Below are 23748 nucleotides of genomic sequence, written 5' to 3' on the forward strand. Positions count from 1 at the left end.
CTACTGACTAACAGAAACTGTCAGTAAAATAAGGATGTGTGGTTGACCTTGATAGATTTCTCTGCTGTTTGGGGTGAAGTAGAATTATAAACTAGATTATTATTATTATTATTATATTATTATATTGTATTTGTACAATTTCTGACATTACAACAGTTGCTCAAGGTTATTAAACTACAAGGTGCTTCCCAGAAAACAAATGTAATGCTGATATAAATACAGAATCACTGTTTAATGGCTGATCACTGAGTTAGCCAGCGATTCATTGAACGAGCTGTATAAGATCAGCTCTGCAGTGGAAATTAAGGTCCCACTTTATATTAGGTGGCCTTAACTACTATGTACTTACATAAAAAAAATAAGTACAATGTACTTATTGTATTCATATTGTAAAACACTTTTGCTGCTATTGAGGTGGGATAGGGGTAAGGTTAGGGAGAGGGTTGGAGGTATGGGTAAGTTTAAGGGTGGGTTAAGGTGTAAAGTATGGGTCAACAGTGTAATTATAAATGTAATTACATAAATTAAATACAGATGTAATTACATGTCGTTTTTTTTTTAAATATAAGTACAATGTAAAAACATGTATGTACACAAAAAGTACATTGTACTAAATTATTAATTAAAATGTAAGTACATAGTAGTTAAGGCCACTTAATATAAAGTGGGTCCGATATTAAAATCCAAAATATAGTGAAAACACTATTAATTAGCACAGTAACATGATCGACAGTTTAAAAAATGTATTACACGCACAAAACACAAGATACTTCTCTTTTCAATATGAATAAGACTTTATTGGATAGATCTAAGACAATATAAACTAATGTAACACATAAACACAAGCACTCACACATTCACACAAGCTGCAGGAAGAGAGGAAGTGAGGAAATAACGAGTTTAAGAGAATGAAAATATGAATATGAGCAGTTGCATAGACGTGAAGAACCATCAATCACTTAATTAACCCTTGAATTGAGTTCATCAATGAGGTTAAATGTATATTAAATGCACCAGTTCAGCTGGAATCTGGAGGTACTTGCGTTGCCTGTGCAAGGGGTCTCCTTTGTTGTTGCCAAAAGGGGGGTTTCCCGAGGTTGTTGATTGGCTGGAGGTTCAGTAGTCACTGGAGTGATGTCTTGGGAAGCCAGTGGTTGGCTGAAGATGTGGAGTTGTGGGCTGGTTGATGTTTTGAGGTGGTCACAAGACCTGAGGTGAACTCGGAAACAAAACTTAACTCATAACACAAAACTCTCAACGGAAAATAAAATAAATTAAAGTGGAGGAATAGAAGTAACGAGACTAGATGGTTTTCTTCTCATCGTGACTAAGTAGCAGCAGGTGTGCAGGACGAAGCACGCTGGAACGACGCTCAAAGTAATGTCAAAATGCATGGCTAAAAGCACAAAGCAAAAGCGCTGACTAAAAAGCACAATTTGATGGTGTACCGAGTATTCAAACCAGGTTTTTGGCCAACTGTTGACTTGACTAATTAGATATTGTCTTTGATCTGAGTATAATTCTCCTCTCAATCCATAAATCAAACGTTATCTTATCAGTCACAATTTTCCCACTCTTGGCAAGTATAATTTTGGACCGGTTTTCTATAACAAAGAACATGATACATTTGACAACGTTTTGATTGGAAGAAACGTTTCAAGCAAGACGATTCAAACACACACATACTAAACATGAATATGAACCCTTAAGCTTTTCAATAGTTTTTAAAAGACATACACAATAAGTGATTAGAAGATGATAGTCAAATGTGTGGGTTACATACATGATATGGAGTTAAGCGATGTACTGATATTCGTTTACAAGTCTTTTTGAGTTCATTTTGGTGCATCTACATATGTAAAAGACAGTTTCCGTGCCATTCTGTAATCATAAGGACAAGGAAGTATGTAGATCATGATTTCTATCATGGATTTAGATACGTGAATGTCAGGTTGTGCATCTCTTTGACCACTAATCTCGGTTATTTGGCCCAGATTGGACAATTTCCTTTCTGAGTATCAGTAAGTATATATATATATATATATATATATATATATATATATATAAATATATATATATAAATGTTGAAAGCTGTTTGAAGCTGCTAGTTTGTTAGGCTCGCTTCAGACAGGCTGGTGCTAGGATCTGATTTAGCAACATCCTGTCGTCTTTGCCCTTTCTGTAAAATTTGGCTCCTCATGTTTCAAACCTGTTCATGATGAATCTTATATTGTCTGATTCAGTCTGACACCCTACGAATGGCAATGGTTGAATGGTTGAAACATTTAAAGTCATTATAGTGTTAAATTAGAAAAGTATCTAGCTTTAAAAATAAATGTTCTATTTCTTTCTATGCTGCAACAGCCATGGTTTCAGAAACTGCATCTGAATTAACGTTTAGTTATATCTACAGAAAGTTTCTTAAACTCAGAGATTGCATTAATGCATTTACACTGCAGTTGCATAAATAATGGCATGAGATGAATGGGTTTTTAATGGGTATTAAACAATGTCTTATTATTATGGAAATATGAAATGATTTTTTTAATGAAATGCTACTCTAAATGACAAACTAAAACTGCCTTAAAAGATAGTAGGACAGACTCTTGAGAAGTTAAATGAACTTTTTTATGGCTGGCCAAGAGTATTGTTTCTGATCCCAGTCATGTGTTATGTAATGAATTTGTGCTTCTACCATCTAATCGTCAAATGTATTTATTCTTGTGATGGCAAAGCTGAATAATAATAATAATAATATATTTGTACCAATTTTAAAAACAGATGTGCTGCTGAATATTTTTATGGAAACCGTGATACACATTTTACAGGTTTCTTTGATGAATAGAAAGTTAACATCAATTATATACATCTCATGGACATAGAAATAGAAATGGAAATCTTTTGTCACATTATGTCTTTACTGTCATTTGTGATCAGTTTAATTCTTGCTTGCTGAGTAAAAGTGCTGATTTCTTTCCAAAAAGAAAAAGAAATCTTCCTGACCCCATGACTGGAGTCCTACCTCTCTTATGGGATCAACTCCAAAAGGGAAGAGCAGGAATTAAGACAGGAAATTAATACTGGGGGGACGTAAATGAATAGAAGGTGGCAGAGACACACATACACACTGGCAAATCAGGCACACATTAAACATTTAGTAAAAAACACCCGAAACAAGAATATATAAACACACACGTAATACATTATACTACAACTGTTAGATTAACAAGCTGAGCCCCCCTCCCCACAGCCCCATCAGTATTGTTACCTCATTAAAGCCGAGTCAAGGTAATGGATCAGTCCATCTCGGAGCCCAGGGGAGTGGCTTTGATGTTGAGTAGAGCGTGGAGACCTGAAAGAGATTTCACCATGCGGCATGACTAACAGGGCAAACGCCCACGACCGACTTCACACATGAGTGCACACACAGAACAATCATTTACAAGCATGTGCAGACCTCTACGTACATCAATGTGTATGCATTCATGTGCACTGTCACACATGTGTGCATAGCTTTAAAACATTTCGGCCTATTTGCTACACACACACACATCAATGTATGCATATTCGATTTGAAGAGTTCATCAGCATGCTTATTATAAGCATTTGAAATCTTCAGATCATTTATCACCAATGTATTGTGGATATTTCATTTTGATATTTGAACTGTCTGGGATGTAACATTTGTTTCAGGAGTGAAGTGGTCATGTGTCTCATTCACGATCACGTGCTTTGATGCAGCAGATGTTAGATGCTGTTGGGGCTGGTTCATATTACTCTACCCTCTTTCTCCTCCTGATCCTTGTTCCCTTCATCCAAACTTAAACAGGTTACTGTGGTGAAAAGAACAAAAATGATACTTAACTTTGGATTTGTCAGTTTGTCTTTGGGTTGGAGGCACGAATTATACAAGAATAAATGAGCTGAGTAAAAAAAAAAAAATGACTGAGCAAGCAGATTCTCATCTTTCTCTTTGACATACTGTATGTACTGTTGAAAACCGGTATGAATTATAACTATAACCTACTCACATCCTATTATAATGTGATTCCCCTCAATTCTTCTGTTCTCATGCATGCATTTTTCTGTGTTTCTCGCAGGATGACCATTCCATGTTCTTCCAGTTTGGTCCCTCTATAGAGCAGCAAGCCTCTGTCATGCTTAACATAATGGAGGAATATGACTGGTACATATTCTCCATCGTCACCACCTACTACCCTGGATACCAGGACTTTGTCAATCGGGTGAGACTTTTCTTTCTTCCCCAATTCAGTTCCATTTCATTTCAATTTAACCGTTAATAATGATTTATAAATCATTTAGCAGACATATAAATGAGGAAAACAATAGAAGCTATCAGACCAACAAGAGAGCAACAGTATTCAAGTGCGGTGACATGTCTCAGTTAGTCTAGAACAGTACTCATAGAAAGGTGTTTTTTTTGGACATTTTCACTTGTACCCACTTTTGTGGCCAGTGCTTTAGACATGAATGGCTGTGTGTTGAGTTATTTTGAAGGGGACAGTAAATTTACACTGTTATACAAGCTGTACACTCACTACTTTACATTGTAGCAAAGTGTCATTTCTTCAGCTGTAAAGGGGCATAAGTCTGAACTAGCAAGTTTAGGACATCAGAACCTTGAATTTGATTCAAGCAGCTATTGGCAGCCAGTGCAAACTGATGAAGAGAGGTGTGACATGGGCTTGTTAAAGACCACTCTCTCTGCTGCATTCTGGATCAGTTGCAGAGGCTTGATAGTAAATGTTGGTAGGCCCAGAAAAGAGAGCATTACAATAGTCCAGTCTGGAGAGCTTGGACAAGGAGTTGTGCGGCCTGCTCTGATAATACACATATAGTAATGCACCGTATGTCAGGTCAGGTTTTATATCTTCATCCAAGCCTGTCTATGTGCATGATTCAAGTAACCTTAAACATAAAACATATTCGGATGTCAGTTCATAAAACATGTGTTGTTGTTAATAATTATAATAATAATAATGAATAATAATAATGCATAATATTTTTGTGGAAATCGTGATACATTTTTTCTCAGGATTCTCTGAGAAAAAATGTCTTTGCTCTCAAGTCTTTGCTGTCACCTTTGATCAATTTAATGTGTTCTTGCTGAATATGTATATATATATATATATATATGAACTTTATTTGTGATGAAATTTAGATTGGTGCAGAAAAGCGTTGCAATGTGTTTGCTAAGATGTTCTGCATGTTTTTAGGATGTTGCCGTGTGGTTGCTAGGGTGTTCTGGGTGGTTACCAGGGGTTGCTAAGTGATTTCTATTGTGTTTAGAATTGGCGGGAGAAACACATCTCTGTTTAAACCACCTATCCAGAGCTAAACCAATGTGGCCAAATTGAGATGGGGATCTCGTGAAACCCCAGACTACTGTTTGCTTCACTGCCCCTAACTCTGTAAACTCTAGCTGGTTCGGTTCACACCCTAATACTGCTGGGGTGCCAGCCGCTGCAGTTCGAGTCTCTTTCATCATCAGGAGTTTGCCAGTGGTCCTGTCTCAGCTAATGCTCTCGTCCTCTCCTCTGTCTTCTGTATGCTGGGGCTCCTGTCAAAACTAATGTCCTTTCACCTACTTTCAGTATACGTCCCTCCTATAGGAACTAATGCTACTTTCCTCTCCAATTTAATGTCTTTTTGTTTCTGGTTTCAAGGCATAGTTCACTCAAAAATGAAAATTATGTCATCATTTACTGACCCTTATGTCATTCTCAACCTGTGTGACAACAGAAAAGAGGCTGCACGCAAGATAGAAAGTCAGAATGACATGAGGGTGAGTAAATGATGACTGCTGGAAATCTCCCTGTAACCATCTTTCTGTTCATTCATCACACCTCTCACACAAAATGTGGCCTTAAACTTGTACACAAACCCTATAATAGTAGTGTAGATTAATTCATGCTAGCAAAAACAGCCTCTCTAGAACAGGGTTATTTATTGTTAAGTAAAACTAGAACTATTAAAACATTTTGTTAATTGAAATAAAATAGAAATACTTTATCAAATGGAAAACATAAGAACTAAAATTACTAACTGAAAAAAAAAAAAAAAAAAAAAAAAGTTTAACCTAAATATTAATATTTAAAAATGACAGCAAATAATAAAAAATGAAAAAGGCACATATCAAAATTACTAAAAAAGTAAATTAAAATAAGTAAAAATATAACAATAAAAGTTCTTAATTTTGATAAAAACTGTAATATTGCATACATAATACTAAAATGACGCTACTTTAGAAATGTTTATAGAAATATTACTGTACATTGCCTCAACTGGGAAGCAATATCTTCAACTTACAGTCAGCTGTTGTCACAGACCTGCTAAATTTGTCTGGCCCACAGTGCTGTGGATAAAGTTCATAAATACACAGTGCAATGGTCAGGGTTGTGTTCTTTGATTTCTGCTGTACTTTCAGTATTTCCTCAAATCGGAGCAACCTCAGGGCGATGCAAGCAGAGCCCAGTAGAGGTCCAGAGGATGCTCTGCTTATTGAGGAGGCTCATGCAGCAGGCTCTTGATGTTCTTGCAGGTGTATAGCAGGCAGGTTTTTGATGCTTTACCAGTGAGACCAGTGCCAGGCTTTGTGTTGCTGTCTGCTGAGGGAGGGAAAATGGTTCAGACGATTTCCAAAGCTTGAACAAATTGTGTCCAAGGCTATACTCCTCTCCAGCCACACTGATATCTGTTTTCTTGTGCCTCCTATTTGGCCCTTCATCTTCTGCAATATCCTTGGGTTGCTGCAGTACCTGTGCAATTGTATTCTCTTACTTTGTGCTTTGTAAATGACCGTGGAAATACCTTGGTATTTAAATGAATAATTCAGTATGTACCAGGAAAATATCATTTATCAGCGAACTGATCAACCGTTGATAGACTGTATTAAATATGCACCATCACTTCTCATGTTTGTACATTTCGCCAACATCTAACACTCACTAATATTCCTAAAATCGCAACATAATGTCAATTTTTCATAATGTTCATTAATATAATGATGTCTAAATTCACTTCTGGGATTTAAAACTATTGATTTTAGAGTAGTTTAGTAGAATTTTAATGCCATTCATTTTTTTGTTATTGACGTATCAATAATTAGCTAATTATCAGTACTTGGCAGAATAAACTATAGTATAAACCAGTGTTGTTACATTTAACTAAAACTGTAATTATAAAAAAATGAAGAAGATAAAAAAAAAAATCAGCCACTGAAATAATTCTGAAATTAAATAAAATATGAATACGAAGTAGATTATTATTTAAATAAATATTTCAAAGTGACCCGAAAATGAAAATGCGAATTTTTGGGGGAACTGTCTCTTTAAGAAAAGAAAGATACCTGAATAAACATGCGACATTTTAACTAAATGAAACAAATTTCATTTTGAACCTACATTTATTTCATTTAGTTAAAATTTCTCATGTTTATTCAGGTATCTTTCTTTCCTTAAAGGGACAGTTACCCCAAAAATGCACATATGATGACTAAACTCAAAAACTAAATATTAAAATGAAAACAAATAATGTAGAAATAAAGGCTAATTTAAAATATTAATATATACATTTTACTGTTATTACTTTTAATAAAACAGTATATAAATAAAACTAAAATAGTGTCAGTGTACCAGAGACCATCATAGTCATTTTTTGTAGGTTTACCCCTGTGGTACTGGATGCTCAAACTACACTTGACTGCATGTGTGTAATGATACTGTCAGTGCAGTTTGCAAGTCTGTCAAATTGGCTGGAAATATTGGGCGAAACAGAAATATGCATCATCAGATTTGTGGGTACTATAATTTCATCTCCCTCTAGTTCTGACTGCAGTAGATTATAATGGAAAGCATCTCTATGGACTCGCGTTTGAACAATTTGTTATGAGCAAATGCATTTGAACGTAATTCCTCAGACAGAGCAGAGCAGAGCAGTTCTGTGCATTTTGAAATATGGGTTAGGTTTGCTTCTCTTTACAAATCACAGAGATCAAAAAATGTTTGCTGGGCTGGTATCTGGAAGAAGCGCATGATGGGAATTTCACTTTTATGATTAGTGTTTTCACTTATTCCTTTAAAAAAATTTAGCTTTCCCTTTCTATCTCTTGTTGTCCTTTCAGCAGTTTTATTTTTTAACTCTCATATATCTAAAGAACAAAAGTGAACCATTTCGGGAGAGCTGGAGGCAGCAGGAGGCTGTTACAGGACATGCTGTTTTTTTTAATCTTTCGTCTGTTTTGGCTTGATCCAGATCCGGAGTACCGTCGAGAACAGTTTTGTTGGCTGGGAGCTGGAAGAGGTGCTGCTGTTGGACATGTCAGTAGACGATGGAGACTCAAAGATCCAGAACCAGATGAAGAAGCTCCAAAGTCCTGTTATACTACTGTACTGCACTAAAGAAGAAGCCATGACCATTTTCGAGGTGGCCCATTCTGTCGGCCTCTCTGGTTATGGTTACACTTGGATCGTACCATCTCTGGTGACAGGGGATGCAGATAATGTACCCAGCGTCTTTCCAACAGGTAAGAAAAGAAGGATTGGATTTAAAAAAAAAAAAGGTGAACTTGATGGGGAAAAGACACTTTTATTTACAACTATGAAATATTGCTTACACACACACACACACACACACATATATACACTGTAAAAAATAAGTGTAATTTTAACTGTAAAATTTTGTAAAAACGCTACGGAAAAAAACTGATAATAGGTTAACAGTAAGTTCCCGTACTATATACAGGGAAAAACTGTAAAAGATCTAACAAAGCATTTAATGTAAATTTACAGTAAAATTCTGTTAATTATACAGCTTTTAGAAGTAAAAAAAGAACAAATCAATGTATAATTTACAGTCTAAAACTGTAAACTGATATTCCCAGAATTCCCTGCGTGACACTCCACGTTTGAAAGTATTTTGTTTAAATAATCATGTTTTTAAATAGTTCTTGTTATCAGTTATGTACATTTGAGCTTTATGTTACATCTTCTGTTGCTTAATGAAAGTTTTTTGCATTATTTAAGTATCACGTGTGTTACCATGATGGTGTTTTGTGTTTCCATAAATGTGCACCTTCTATATGTTAATATATACTTCTGCTTGTGGTGAAGCTACTTGTGATGAGCTTTGATACTTCATGTGGCTTTCTCTTATACAGTACCATCTTTATTATTATGGTGGTTGTCAGTATTTTCAAGGTACAAAACAGATTTAATTTTGTGTGTTGTTGAATTTACTGGTTTATATTCACATTTTCTTGTTTGTAAATTACAGCTTTATATTGTCAAATTAACAGTTTTTGACGTAAATGTGTTTACAGTTTTCTGTATTTTTACAAAATTATTCTGGCAACCACAGCTGCCAAAAAGTTTTTGTAAAAACAACAAGAAATTTTTTACAGTGTATATATATATATATATATATATATATATATATATATATATATATATATATATATATATATATATATATATATGTAACACACACAACTGGGTGTAAATATTTCATAGATATAAATAAATGTTATTGGAGTATGTTTTACTAAATAATATAAATTAAGTTTTTTGCTGAATTCAGCAATGCATGCCACTTTTTTTTTTTTACTAGCAATTTCTGAATGAAAATATATTCTACACCATTTTTGTCACTGTATCAAAATATGTCAGATGATCTAACACTTACTAAACTTTGTAAAATCTCAAAATAATATGCATTTTTCTAATTGTACACTATAATGTTGTGAAGCCTGAATTAACTTGTCGCATTTCAAATTAAAATGAAAAAAGCTATATATAAATATTTAGCTAAAAAATGCTTGTATTTACTGAATTTACACTTCCTTTATCTCAGGTTTGATCTCTGTTTCCTACGATGAGTGGGACTACGGACTGGAGGCTCGAGTGCGTGATGCTGTAGCCATTATTGCCATGGCAACCTCCACAATGATGCTGGATCGGGGTCCTCACACGCTGCTTAAGTCTGGATGCCACGGCACGCCTGACAAGAAAGGCAGCAAGTCAGCAAACCCCAACGAGGTGCTGAGGTGAGTCAGGCCTAGCGGGGTGCCAGGGTTCAAACACTGACATCTGGGGTTGGCAATCATACACATACACACACTTACAACACCTGCTCAGGAGGGTTTCTGAACTAATGGAGTGTTTTGAAAAGGGTAAAGAGCCCTAGACAGGTGCACAAACATATTGTTCATGCATGCATACATACACACCATGGTTGGTGTTCGATGTTGTAGGTGCTGTCAGAGACAGATCTTTAAATTACTAGTTGTAAAAATGGAAAATGGATTACTTGATGTATAAAGTTCTAAATGTAGTACTTTGGGATAATGGGTGCTGGTTTCATGGCACCCTTTTTATCCCGGATTTTACAGTACTGTTGAAAAATTTGGGGTTGGTAAGATTAAGATTTCAGTAAGATTGGTATTATTTATTATCATACATACGTTTTATCATTAAAAAAAATCTTATCTGCCCCAAACTTTTGATTGGTGGTGTGTATTACTGAAATATGTAAACTTGTTTCAGAGATTTCTGAATTTTGGTTTAGTTAGCTTTCAGTGAACAAACATGTGCTTAAACATCATGTTTGTGTTTAAATATATTAATATATAGGTTAATAAAAAAACTATTTAATGGAGGAATCTGAATCATGGCATTGATGTTACTGGCTGTTCTTGGTTAAAACAAGATTCCTTATTATGTTGTTTTAAAGGCTGTAATTTTGCTTTGGAGGTGCAATACAAAACTATGCATTTTGAGCACTTTGTAGAAAACATATAAATAATTAATAACACTTACAGTTTGATTCAGAGGCACAAGATGGTCCAAATTAAAGTGGGTACATTTAGGCATATTAAGATTTGAAAAGCAGTCGTCAGTAAAAGATGGGAACACAATTAAAGGTTGGAGTTATACTGCGTCACTGTTAAATTAATTTTAACCACTGACTCTTTACAGTACATCCTCATCCATTGGGAGTACATGTAAGGGCGTTTTGCTTTTGCAGAAAACAGAGTCTTCTAGACATGCCAACAAGATGAACAGCTACAGTGTTTGAGGGCGGGCCCAAGCACACATTGTTCGCGGGCAGCCAGTGAAGAGCATTATGCAAATGTGTTGAAACATTTGTGCAAACAAGGTTTGTGCAAGAAGTAAGACTGAAATTACTGACAACATGTTCCAGGCAGTTCACAATCGGCAATAACTCCTTTTGTTGCACTTTGATATTTGAAGATTTTTTTACATTCACAAACAACTATATTATATACTACATTATAATATCTTACTTACATTTTGTTTAAGTCTACATAAATATTATATAAATATAATGCATAAAATCTTCCTTTTATATATGTAACCCTGGACCACAAAACCAGTTAAAGTTCTTAATTTGCCGGGTTATATTTGTGAAATACAAAAATACATTGTAGGAGTCAATATTATTAATTTTTATTTTATGCCCAAAATCTTTAGAATATTAAGTAAAGATCATGTTCCATGAAGATATTTGGTAAATTTCCTACTGTAAATATATCAAAACTAATTGTTGATTAGTAATATGCATTGATAAGAACTTCATTTGGAGAACTTTAAAAGCAATTTTCGATTTTTGTTTTTGTACCCTCATATTCCAGATTTTGGGTGTATCTCTGCGAAATATTGTCCTAACAATCTTATTTATTCAGCTTTCAGATTATGTATAAATCTCAGTTTTTTTAAAAAATTTACCCTTATGACTGGTTTTGTCGTCCAGGGTCACATATATTGTACATAATTTGTGGATTAATTTCAGTGTCATTTATATTTATGATCACAAATGTGAATGTTATATATAATTAATTACTTAAAATGCCACAGGATAAATCAAATAAGACAATTACCAAGCAAACATTTAAAACAATTAATTATTTAAAGATTTATAATCCATTTACAGGAAAAAAAATTCCCCCTCAAAATGAAATCAAAAGTGGTCACAGGAGATGCTTATGAAAGGCAGGGGTCTCTGATGATCCGTCTCATCTGGCCATTTGTGATTGGATCAGCCGAGATGGATCCTAAAACCAGGTGTAAAGAGAGTCCTAGATTGAGTAACATTCTATTATCGCTGTTCTGTAGCTGAACACCTCCTGGAGAAAGAATGAGTGAGAGTGACAAATGGACAACAAAAGAGAAAAAGAGAGTAGATTATTGGTAATGTGGGTCAGCTGTAGCTTCTCGCTGAAGCGTCTGGCACAGAGCACCTTTCACTTTTCTTTCCCCATTATGTCTCCTCTGACATTCAGCCCGCGCCCACGTGTCTGCACTGGCCCGGCTGTTATTTTCATCTGGAAACATAAATATCCGTCATAATAAAAAAGTGAGCTTTTAATATGAACTGCTCTGTTCTCTCTTGTACTGTTATTTGACATTTAGTATTGAGGGGCATTGATTCCTAAGTATTAATTAGCGTTTAGGCTCGGTCACACTCTCTTTTAGCCAGTCATTTGATCTGCTGGTGAGGAGTTAATTGAATGCTGGAGGCAGAGCAGGATTAGGAAGTCGAATGGAACAACAGTAGGAGCCTGGCCTCTACCTCCCTCCCTCCCTCTCTCTCTCTTTCTTCTGCGTCTAGTTTTCCCTCTTTCTTTCTTTTGTTCTGTCTGCCTGTCCCCTCCCTTGATTAGCATATGCAAACATGGAAGAGGAGGATAATCATAACACTTTGGGGTTTTTGCTCATTGATCCAGGGAACGTTTAGCATAATCTTTGCAATTTTTCCACAAACATTGTTGACATCTCAGCAATCATTACCTGCGTCAATTAAATCTATTACCTAATCAAACTGGATACCATTACACACATTCACCTTCAGTCGCCTAGACTCCATAATTATGGGCTCTCTAATTCATATTTTAATGTAATAAACTTTAAACCCCAAAGAGACAATCTTGAAATGCGACAGTAACCAATTAAAGTCTACCTCTCATCCAGATTTAATATGAACAGTTGTGGCACACGTATGCTGGGTTCCCTCGGCGTATTCTTCATGTGCCAATTTCAGCTGAACAGACGTCAGACTCACCTTTCCGCTTGTCTAGTGGAGGCTGTTCGAGTTGTGTACTGTAGCCCATCGCAGGTTTTACATTATCAGGCCCAAGAGAACTATATAATTTCATTTATCTTGAACACAAAGAAAATTACATTCAAATTTGAACTTATAGATGGTTCACCCCAAATATTTTGTCATATTTGCTCACCGTCCATCAAGTTGCTCCAAAACTGTATGAGTAAACCTGTATATAAATCTTTTCACAACATATTTTTATACACAATATTAAGCAGCACAGCTGTTTTCAACATAATAATAGCTACTTGAGCAGCAAATCAGCATATTAGAATGATTTCTGAAGGATCATGTGACACTGAAGACTGCTTGCCTGCCATCACAGGAATAAACTACATTTGAAAATATATACACTAGAAAACATGTGGTAATAATATTTCACAATAATACTGTTTTTACTTTATTTATGATCAAATAAATGCAGACTTAAGCCTTGAGGCTTCTTTCAAAAACATAAAAAAATCTTACACACCCTAAACATTTCAAGGTAGTGTATTTTCAATATGTATTTATAGCATTTAGCTATAGCATTATAGCTGCTCTCCCCTACACTTTCTTCATTCATCTCTGTTCTATTAAGGTTTCTTTCTGTCTACTTGGGTCTGATTAGTTTCTCGACTGAAGATTCTTTCTCGTAAAGTGTTGCAGGGGTGGTGAGCAGTAAAACGTTCAACAGGCCTCCGATCGCTTAATTCTGCCATCTTAAAAAAAAAAAAAAAACACTTTAAAATATTCAATGCTAATTTTGGAAGTTGTTTTCCGAGGCATGCATTTAAAAAAAGCTTTTAATTCCAGCGCTTAGCATAGAAACGAACCAGTCAATATCACACTGCATACAAATGCGCCATGCTCATTAATAAAACACTAGAGTTAAGGTTTGATTTAAATGTTAAGTTAAACATTTATCATGTTTCTAGAACTGCATGTAGCCTGGAGAGCATGTTATGAAGACGTATCGTTGTGTTATTGCGAAAAGATTTGTTTGTTCAGATAATTAAGTAATTAAGTGAAAAAAACAACAACGCTTTTATGTTATTTGTGAACGGTGGATTTATAACAATTACCCAGCAGGCAGAGTATCTGGTAGAATAAGGTGGTTGTGTAATTAGGTGGATGCCTTTAGAGGCGCTGAAGTGGATTTTTGAATTGACTGATGAGAAGATAAGGACACTAATATCTTATGAACACTGGAGAACACACAAAAAAAGATGGAAAAGAAGAAGAAAAAGTAGGCTAAGTACAAAATGGAGATAATTGTTTTGTTTGGAGTCCTCTGGGAGCGCAGGTTCCTGCAGTGAACACCTGGGACCTCACATATGCGTGCTCACACACACACAGGGAGTTTTTGAATGACAGCGTTATGAGGTGGGCTGAATGAGAAGCGCCGGACCCTGTAACCCCTGGAGGACTCTAATGATCCGTTTCCACCATAATGGAGACGATTTTAATGGCATTCCAAAATTCTATATTATCATTCTGGAACACCCACCATGCTCTGCGGTGGATATGTCAGCGATGATGGAGGGCTTTTCAAATGGATGGGTCATGATCAGTGATGGTTAAGGGCCTTAGACAGCCTCAAGGGGTTCCTCTGAAGGTCAGCTGAAGGTTTTGGCATGGTTTCAGAAGATTAGATGAGATACATGTATCTTATTAAGGTTGAGAGCAGGGTGAAATGAGGCTACATGTACTTATGTTGGATAAATTGATTGCAAGGACATGTGTGAGTTATTCTTGAGACCCCCCGGCCCCCAGCTGTTGCTGTCTGATCATATTTGCAATATGTCCACATAAAATATCATTCGCTTATGGATTTTCTAAAACACTTCAGCATTTTTTCATTCTACTGATTTCCAAGTTAACATTTTTTAAATAGACTCAGCCTTTGATGACTGTCAAATACTTTGTATTTAAAAAAAAAAGATAACATTTGGTAATGACATTGAAAGTTTCTGAATTCTAACTTTTTAATTTTTATTATTAATATATTACACTGTATACATTTCAGTGAAATTTACAGTAAAAACAGCAACTCTGGTTTTTCAGATTAAATTTAAAGGTAAAAGAAAATAATGTTAAATAATGTTAATATTCAAAATTACTAAAACGTGTTTTTTTAAATAAAAAAACTTTATAATATACTGATAAACCTCCTGAAATACACAGGTGGCAAGAAAGCGACGTTTTGAATCAAAGGTCATAACAAGCAAATTTTAAATGAATACAAATAGAATAATAATAATAATAGAAGGTTCACAGGGTCACACACATACACACACACACACACAATCATGGTAACAACTGATGAGAAAAAACTAACAATTAACCAATGAACAGGTCTTTACCGTAGCATTTGTACAGCCTTGTAACTGTTAAAATTGGATAAATTTACAATGAGTACATTTAGACATAAATTTTGTATATAAAATATTTTTTAATGTTAGAAATGTCTACTTTCTAAAATGTGTATTTATTTACTTATTTAATATTACAATATACATTTAGTTTCTTTTTGTATTGACTTGCTCTTAAACTTACTGTATATATAGTCTCCCCAATCTTGAAAATATGAATGTGAGTGTGTCTAAGTTTGTTGCTGTGTGTGTGTGTGTGTGTGTGTACTCTGTATGTGTTTTCCCTCGCATGTGTGATTGTGTGGCTTGTCTCTCTGATGCTTTGACTCCTCTGAGGTGCTCAAGGCTTGTGAAGCTGCCTCCACTTCAGTTAATTGTAGCCCCTCGGGCTGCCCTTCTCAGGATCACTGGGTGGCTAGTAGACCTGACACCAAGAAAGTTTAATAAGGTGGTTTTGGAAGCTTTTATTATGCTTTTGGACATTGCTGAAAGACGCTGACAATAACTGTTCAGAAGCAGGTCAAGATACCAGTTGTTCACTCGTGAACCCCTTCAACCTTGCATTCTTTCTTTTTACAGTTCTTTCTCTGTCTATCTCGCTATTTTCTGCTCACTGTCACACACTTTGTTTCTGTCTCCATGTATTGTTTGCTTTCTCACACTTTTAGAATACAAAATACAACATGAACTGTCTGCCTTTTCAAAAATACAGCTCAATCCCCAAAAGTGTGTTTGTGAGCCTTTACACAGAGAGGAAGTGTGTGTCTATGTTTCACTGTGTGTTGTAGGTCTATCCATTAGAGTGTGTTAGTGTTGGTGCTGTATTGCTGTGTTACAAGGCCCACAGGCTTCCCTGGGGAAGGGGTTTGATCATTACATGGTGTCCTGTGTAGGTAAAGGTAATTATTCTCTGGTTCACCGAGGAGCCTTTAACTTGCTTTAATTAAAAATGCATACATAAACACACACACACACACACACACACACACAGTCTTAAAAAAAATTATACACATTTCCCCAGCCCACATCCACTATCATGTATATATCGCACTGTGGGTGGCTCTAAATTTAGGGCACGAGACCAAAGTACAGTATGATTCGATCTGTGTTCGATCTGAAATCCTGTTTAGTTGAACTCCTATCACGATGTCATAATTCCTCATGCGTTATAAATCCTCTGCAGATTATTGTCCCCCCGTGTTGATGCATTAAAATAATCCAGTGCTGGTGGGCAAACATTGTAATTACTTCCAGACTCATAACAGCCATGACTCCTTCCCTCCAGACCAGTGACGTGAGGTGGTCTTCACAAATGAGAAGACAAAGCACCCTTTTGGCGGGACTTTTAATCAGATGTACTGTAAATTCATGCTACAGTTGATGTTTATGAAGTTGAAGGAAAATGAAACACAATTTACCTGACATTATCAACATACTAGTTTTGTTTGTTTATATCAATGGCATAATCCACCAAATATCTTAACTTCTGTCATTATTTACTCACCCTCAAGTTATTCCAGAACTGTTTACCACAAAAATACATGTTTTAAAGAATATTGGTTAATAAACAGTTGGCGGTAGACATTGACTTTCATAGTAATATATATATATACTGTGGAAGTCAGTGACTGCCATCAACTTTCTTGGTTACCAACATTCTTTAAAATATCTTCTTTTGTGTTCAACAGAAGACGGAAACCTAAAAGTTTGGAACAAGTGGAGGGTGAGTAAATGATGACAGAAGTTTCATTTTTGGGGGGGGAACTATCCCTTTAAATGGACAGTTTACCCACGAATAAACAGACACCTTGTTTAGCGACTTATTTTACAAACACTCTCCATATCAATTATTTTATGTTTCAGAGTAAATGGTCACAGAATCTTAATATTGCAGTGAACTGTCCTTAATAAACATAATGTTTATTAAAACCAAGTCACATCAAGTCTCATTAAAATGTGTTGACGCTTTTTGTATTACTTCAAAAGCAATTTTATAGATATAAAGTAAAAAGCATATTTTATGTGTCATTTATTATTATTAATAGTCAGATTATTTTCAGACCATTAGTCAGCTAATCCTCTATAAACACAGTTGATGTCATGAAGGTTGCCGACACAGAGGTGCAGTATTAAATTAACTGAGCTGAGTGCTAACGGCTTACCCACAGATCATTTAAAGTCATTTCAAGTTCATTTCAATTCGGATGTGATGTGACCAGAAGTGGTGATGTCGAGGGTAGTTGTTTAGTTTATAATTAGTCCATCCAGTTCCAACAGTTTGACCCAGCCTGGCCAATTTGCAGACCATTTGTGAACAACATGAGCAAGTGTTATCCCATTGACTGAGTAATCAGCCAATCATATCACACATTTCAAATTCTTCTGTCCAATCACATCGCACCTTCCATACATCATTTACTTTAAACTGAAGATCATACGTTCACCCTTATGTAACTTGTATGACCTTTTTCATGAAAAAAGCTTTTTTTTTTCAATATATTAAAAAAAAATATCTAGCTGTTAAATTCAGGTGCAGATTTGCCATTGAATTCAAATTCATATCTGAAGCTGGGTCCACCTACATATTAAAGAAAAAGAATTACCACTAGCTCTGGACTTCTTTTATTTATGTAAAGAACAACCAAGTTAAGTTTTTGTTTGTTTGTTTGTTTGTTTGTTTTGGTCGGTCATGCCTTCTCTTGTCCAGTTCAACAAGTGATCTCTGCGAAACCAATATGTGCCAGACACCCGTGGGCTCGGGGGAGGCCAGACACACTGCCTCCTCCTCAATCTTTATCCACTGATGTCACTGTTGGACAGTGTTACCATTTTTAAATTAATTGTTAATGCACTATTGTACTATTCACATTTCCAAGTGAATATTTTTGAGAAAGAGTTTGCTACCTTGCATTGATATTTTAGTATTATTTCTTTATTATTATTACTTAGTATAGTATTTATTGATATTTTGAACTAGCTTTTATATATGTATATAATCCTATAATCAAGATTTTGATGGTTGTTAAAGCTGTTCCCTGTTGACCCCGAGAGGCTGTTTCTCAGCCTTGACAAGTATCATGAATTGGCACAGTATCAAGCCAGGAGATGTTATGTCAGGTCCAAAATGAAATAAGAATGGAAACCCTTGAATGTGAGATCAAGTAATTTATGGATCCTTGAACGGCTGTGCTTTTAAATGGGTGTCTGATAATCCTGAAGATGAGCTTTCTAATGTCAGATCAATGCTAGAACTGAAAAATGATGGATACGATAAATCTGGTTGGCTGTCATGTCCAATATCGATCTGTTTGTATTTATAGCGACAGATAAATGCGTCTTTGCTGCATCATGCATCTCACTGTAAGTACAAAAGATGCTGCCTCTCTCTCCATGTCTCTTCCTCTCTTTCTCCCTCACTAAATCGGTGAGATTACTGTTCCCATGGCAACACAGCAGATTGCTTGGTGATTGATATGGTTGTGGGCACCATGGTAACGCATTTTATATGCTCGTGGGTCTCTCTCTCCCTCTCTCTTTCTCACTCATCCTCTCATACGTATCTGTTTGCAGTTTGGGGTTGGTGCTGACATACCTTTTTTCTACACTTTTTATCAAAGAAATTCTACAATAATTATATATTTTAGGTACAATGAATAGGAAGGTTTTTTTAAGGTGGGTCCTGTTAGTGGATTTAACTGTTGCACTGTGAATTGCTGTGTGTTCTATATTGCTTTTGTGATTGTAAATCCTAATAAAAGTGTCTTAAATAATCACATAATACTTTGATGTGTTATCCTTATTGTTATTAAAATTGTCCTAGTGAAAAATGATCTATATGATCTGTTTAAGTAAAATTTTATTAAAATATAACGAAAATTAAATCCATAAATTGATCCCATGATGGGAACCCCTAACGGGTTCTATATAGAACCTTTTCTTGTGAGTGTAGTGTTAATATAACAAAAAATTAGGTAACACTTTAGAATAGGTAACACTTCTTAACTAATTACTATGATTTTTCTCTCAATAAATTCTTAATTTGCTGCTTATTAATAGTTAGTAAGGTAGTTGTTAGGTTAAGGTATTGGGTAAGATTAGGGATGTAGAATAAGGTCAAGCAGAAGAAGGCATTGATATGTTCTTAATTAGCACTAATACATTGCTAGTAATCTAGTAAAATGCATGCTAATAAGCAACTAGTAGGTGTTACCTATTCTAAAGTGTTACCAAAAATGACTATGGCAGTCTTATCGATACTTTATATGTACCATGCTAATAAGGATATCTTGGTGTTTAAATACATGTCCAAAACCTTTTGTAAGTTCTGTTGTAAAAGATCATGGGTCATGTTTGACTCGTTAGAATGATTTATTTAGCCCCTGCTGGTGGTTGCTGTAAATCCACCATTAAGTTGGCATACAGTGTATTTTTCCATTGATAGCTATTCAAAATTAGCTATGATTATATTGCATTCCAGGTTAATCTGAAGTAAATTGAAAAAAAAAAAAAAAAATTAAAGGACCAAATACTGAGCCATGAGGGACTCCAGGGTTGAGGGCCAGTAAATTAGTTTTTTTTTTTTTTTTGCTAACTTTGCATGATCTGTTAACGTAGCAAATAAACCAGTAAATTTATAAGCTATTCAGAAGTATTTAGTTTCCGACTAAATTGCAAGTATTTGATGTGAAGGGCGCAGTGTTGTCATTTTCATGCACCTTCCAAGCACTCATGAGAAAAATATCAGACTTCAAGTCACATGCTATACTTTTGGAGGCTCCTGTGCCAGACCTGTGAATGCCATTGATATGCTAACGATTAGCTTTCTCCAGATGTTATATACCTCCTCCCAGAAGCCCATTTTTTATGTTGGCTTCTGTATGTATAGATGTACAGCATTGCTTTACAGTCTTCCTCCACTGTATTGTACATACATGAGAAATACTCACTATTTATTTGGTCATTCTGCTCTCTGGCCTCTCTGCATATTTCTCTTTCATTCGCTCTTGTTTAGAGCAGATATTTATTTCTTGTGTGGTGAGTCTTTTCATGATGCCTATTGTTGTCATGGCAACAACAGCCCACAGATGGAGGCAAGAGAGCGAGGAGTGCACCAGAGAGTTTTCACTGGCTCTGACACAAAACTTGTTGACACACATACATGATAATCATGCTATGATGAAAATCTGTGCGGGTATCAGCACTCAAGGGCACAAACACACACACCTGACTACAGACTGATTTGCAGTCACTGTCTAAATTGGGTCAGTTCTTCTACGTCATAAATTTTACACCCAGATGGAAGAAAAGGGAAACGACTTATGCATGCAATTCTGTTTCATGAAGTTTTATTGCCGATGTGCTTTATTACTGTGGGGATATTTATGTTCTGTGCTTGACAGAGTAGGGTGAATTAATAGAAAAGTGTCTCCATCTAAGCACCTTTTCTTATTTATCTATTGGGAACACTGGGGCTGGTTGTCGTACATACAGTAATATTGCTCAAGGTACGAAAATCAATTTCTGAACATCTTGGCTACAGAAAAGCTTTTAACATTTCCACTATCATTTCCAAGTAAAAACAGATACAGTTAATTTCACAGATTTATTATAAAATAACAATTCATGAAATAGCAAAAGTGTCAATGTACAAAATTATCAATATTTTGGTAAAAAAAATCTTAATTTAGAACATGTCCATTTAAAAATGATGAATAAAAAGACAGTTGTCCTCAACTCACACTTTTCCACTTTTGAGTATTATTTGGTTACGTTTGGATTATAGTTAATCAATGAAACGAATTTACTATAAAATATTAATAAGTATATAATTATATAATAATATATAAATATATTTGACTCCTGTCTATATATATATATATATATATATATACTAAAAATATTTCTCACACTTTAGTTTGGGGACCAATTCCACATTTCACTAACTATTAACTACTACTGCCTCACTAAAATCTTGATTTGCGCCTTATTAATAGTTAGTAAGGTACTTGTAAAGTTTAGGTATTGTGTAGTATTAAGGAAACTAGAATATGGTCATGCAATATAAGGCATTAATATGTGCTTTATCAGTACTAATAAACAGCCAATATGCATGTTAATAAGCAACTTGTCAATAGTGAGAATTGGTCCCTAAACAAAAATGCTGCCAAAATATGATATTGATATTTTTGTTAAGAGGAAGCCAAAAATCACTGCTAGAAAAAAAGACATTTGTGTAATATATTGCTCTAATTACTACTCACCGTAGTCTCCCATAACATTATAGTCTTTGTCTTTATATTTGTATTCATATATTATAAATCTTCATTTCTTTTACATCTTATTATGAATTCATGTACATATCATCTATATGCCAAATGCTGGAACTGTGGCCAAGAATACTAATAAATCGAGTGTTAAGTTAGATCTAAAGGGCAACAAGAAGAACAATATAAGAACGCTAAATCATTGCTGATGCAGTTCAGATGTCTAAGTGCTAGATGAGGTCAGTAAAGATGAGTCACTAGACTCAGACAGTCCATTAAGTACTGCCCAAATTTGTCTGTCGAGTAGGTTAGTGACATGAAAGAGGTTAATTACAACAGAGGTTAATTACAACTCGACCGAAAGTATTTTGTATGAACTTGAAGGGGTTATTTGACAAAATTTGGTGGGCCAGTGAGGAGGAGGAATCAAATTTACAATCTGATTAGATAGCAATGCAGGGTGATCTGATGTAGATAGAAAAAATAAAAGGATCAAATACTGAGCCATGAGGCACTCCGGGCTTGAGGACCAGTAAATGAGGCTTTTTTTTTGTTGCTAACTTTGTATGATCTGTTCACTTAGTAAATAAACCATTACATTAGATATCGCTGTCCACACTGAAATAAACAGTTTGTGGCTGAACATGTCAAAAACTATCTAAGGCAATGTAGTCAAGATGCTCTGGTTCTTAAGGTTGCGTGACAAGGATTAATTCCTAAGTGATGGAGGTGAAGCATGCTGTTTTTGAAAAAAAAACTTGACATTTGGATGAAACTATTCATCATGCAGTGCTTGCTGTCTCATCTACAGCATCCCTTCCAAGCAAATGCAAAGCCAAAGGGTTTCGAGATGCAGCAAACTGGTTTATAATTATAATATTGAAAAATGCTACACATTAACAGCAACTTTTTACTAAAAGCTAGGATATCAGTTATCAAATCTGATATGTAATATCACTCCGTGATAAATGTTTTTCCCTGGATTATTATATTTTATTGGGTTCATGAGTACTATATGTTATTACCAGCTCCTCAAGAGTCTCCAGCTGGGTGGATTTAAAAGTCATAATAGTAGTTTTGTGACCAGGAGGCTGCCAGATTCACATTTGCCATTGTGAATATAATTTGCTATAGCCTCTAGCAACCAACCTGCTTTCCTGCATTATAAATGTGTGTGGACATGTGCGGATAGTGTGCAGGAACCCATATACTAGGTACACCAGAAAGCCATGTAAAATACTGACATTGAGGGATCCTGTAAATTGCTTTGATTCGTTCTGAAAATATTTATGCTACACAGGTTTAAGCGAGGAAGGTGCCTTTGTGGTAATAATCACCAAATGTGTTTGGTCTAATGTATTCACTCTGTTTTCTCTTCAGGTACCTCATGAATGTGACATTTGAAGGGCGCAACCTCTCCTTCAGTGAGGATGGTTTTCAGATGCACCCAAAGTTGGTTATTATACTGTTAAATAAGGAGAGGCAGTATGAAAGGGTGGGTAATTTTCCTCATTTCTCTATTTTGCTTGTTAATTTCTCTTAACTCATGACTGTGCAGTTCCCTGATGTAATTATCAACCTTCATTTACTCTATATCTCTCTTTATCTTAATTCAAGATTTCAGCCATCCTCAAATTTAGTCTGCTCTAATCCAATCCTAGCCACTTCAACCTCAACACCCTCTCATTATCTCACTCATTATCCTTCTTTCATATTCTGCTCTCATCTTGCCCTCTTTACACTTTCGCAGGTCGGTAAATGGGAGAATGGGTCTCTGTCAATGAAGTACCACGTGTGGCCTCGGTTTGAGCTCTACTCGGATGCTGGGGAGCGGGAGGACGACCACCTGTCTATTGTTACACTGGAGGAGGCTCCATTTGTTATTGTGGAGGATGTTGACCCCCTCAGTGGCACCTGCATGAGGAATACAGTGCCGTGCAGAAAACAGCTCAAAATCCAGTGAGAATCCAATAAGAATAGATATGATATTC

At 35.4% G+C, this 23748-nt stretch overlaps 1 protein-coding gene across 4 annotated transcripts in view; it reads left to right on the forward strand.

Annotated features, from left to right (window-relative positions):
* Positions 1 to 23748, forward strand: part of grin2bb (glutamate receptor, ionotropic, N-methyl D-aspartate 2B, genome duplicate b) — a 95525-nt gene that overhangs the window by 51401 nt on the left and 20376 nt on the right. For all 4 annotated transcript variants that reach the window (XM_052604777.1, XM_052604785.1, XM_052604793.1 and 1 more), the window contains 5 exons: positions 4101 to 4244; positions 8275 to 8545; positions 9871 to 10063; positions 23138 to 23252; positions 23508 to 23716. In XM_052604777.1, the coding sequence (XP_052460737.1) occupies positions 4101 to 4244; positions 8275 to 8545; positions 9871 to 10063; positions 23138 to 23252; positions 23508 to 23716 (932 nt within the window). The remainder of the gene's footprint in view (positions 1 to 4100; positions 4245 to 8274; positions 8546 to 9870; positions 10064 to 23137; positions 23253 to 23507; positions 23717 to 23748) is intronic.

This window comes from Carassius gibelio, chromosome A1 (genome assembly GCF_023724105.1).
Source record: "Carassius gibelio isolate Cgi1373 ecotype wild population from Czech Republic chromosome A1, carGib1.2-hapl.c, whole genome shotgun sequence".
NCBI classification, from domain to species: Eukaryota; Metazoa; Chordata; class Actinopteri; order Cypriniformes; family Cyprinidae; genus Carassius; species Carassius gibelio.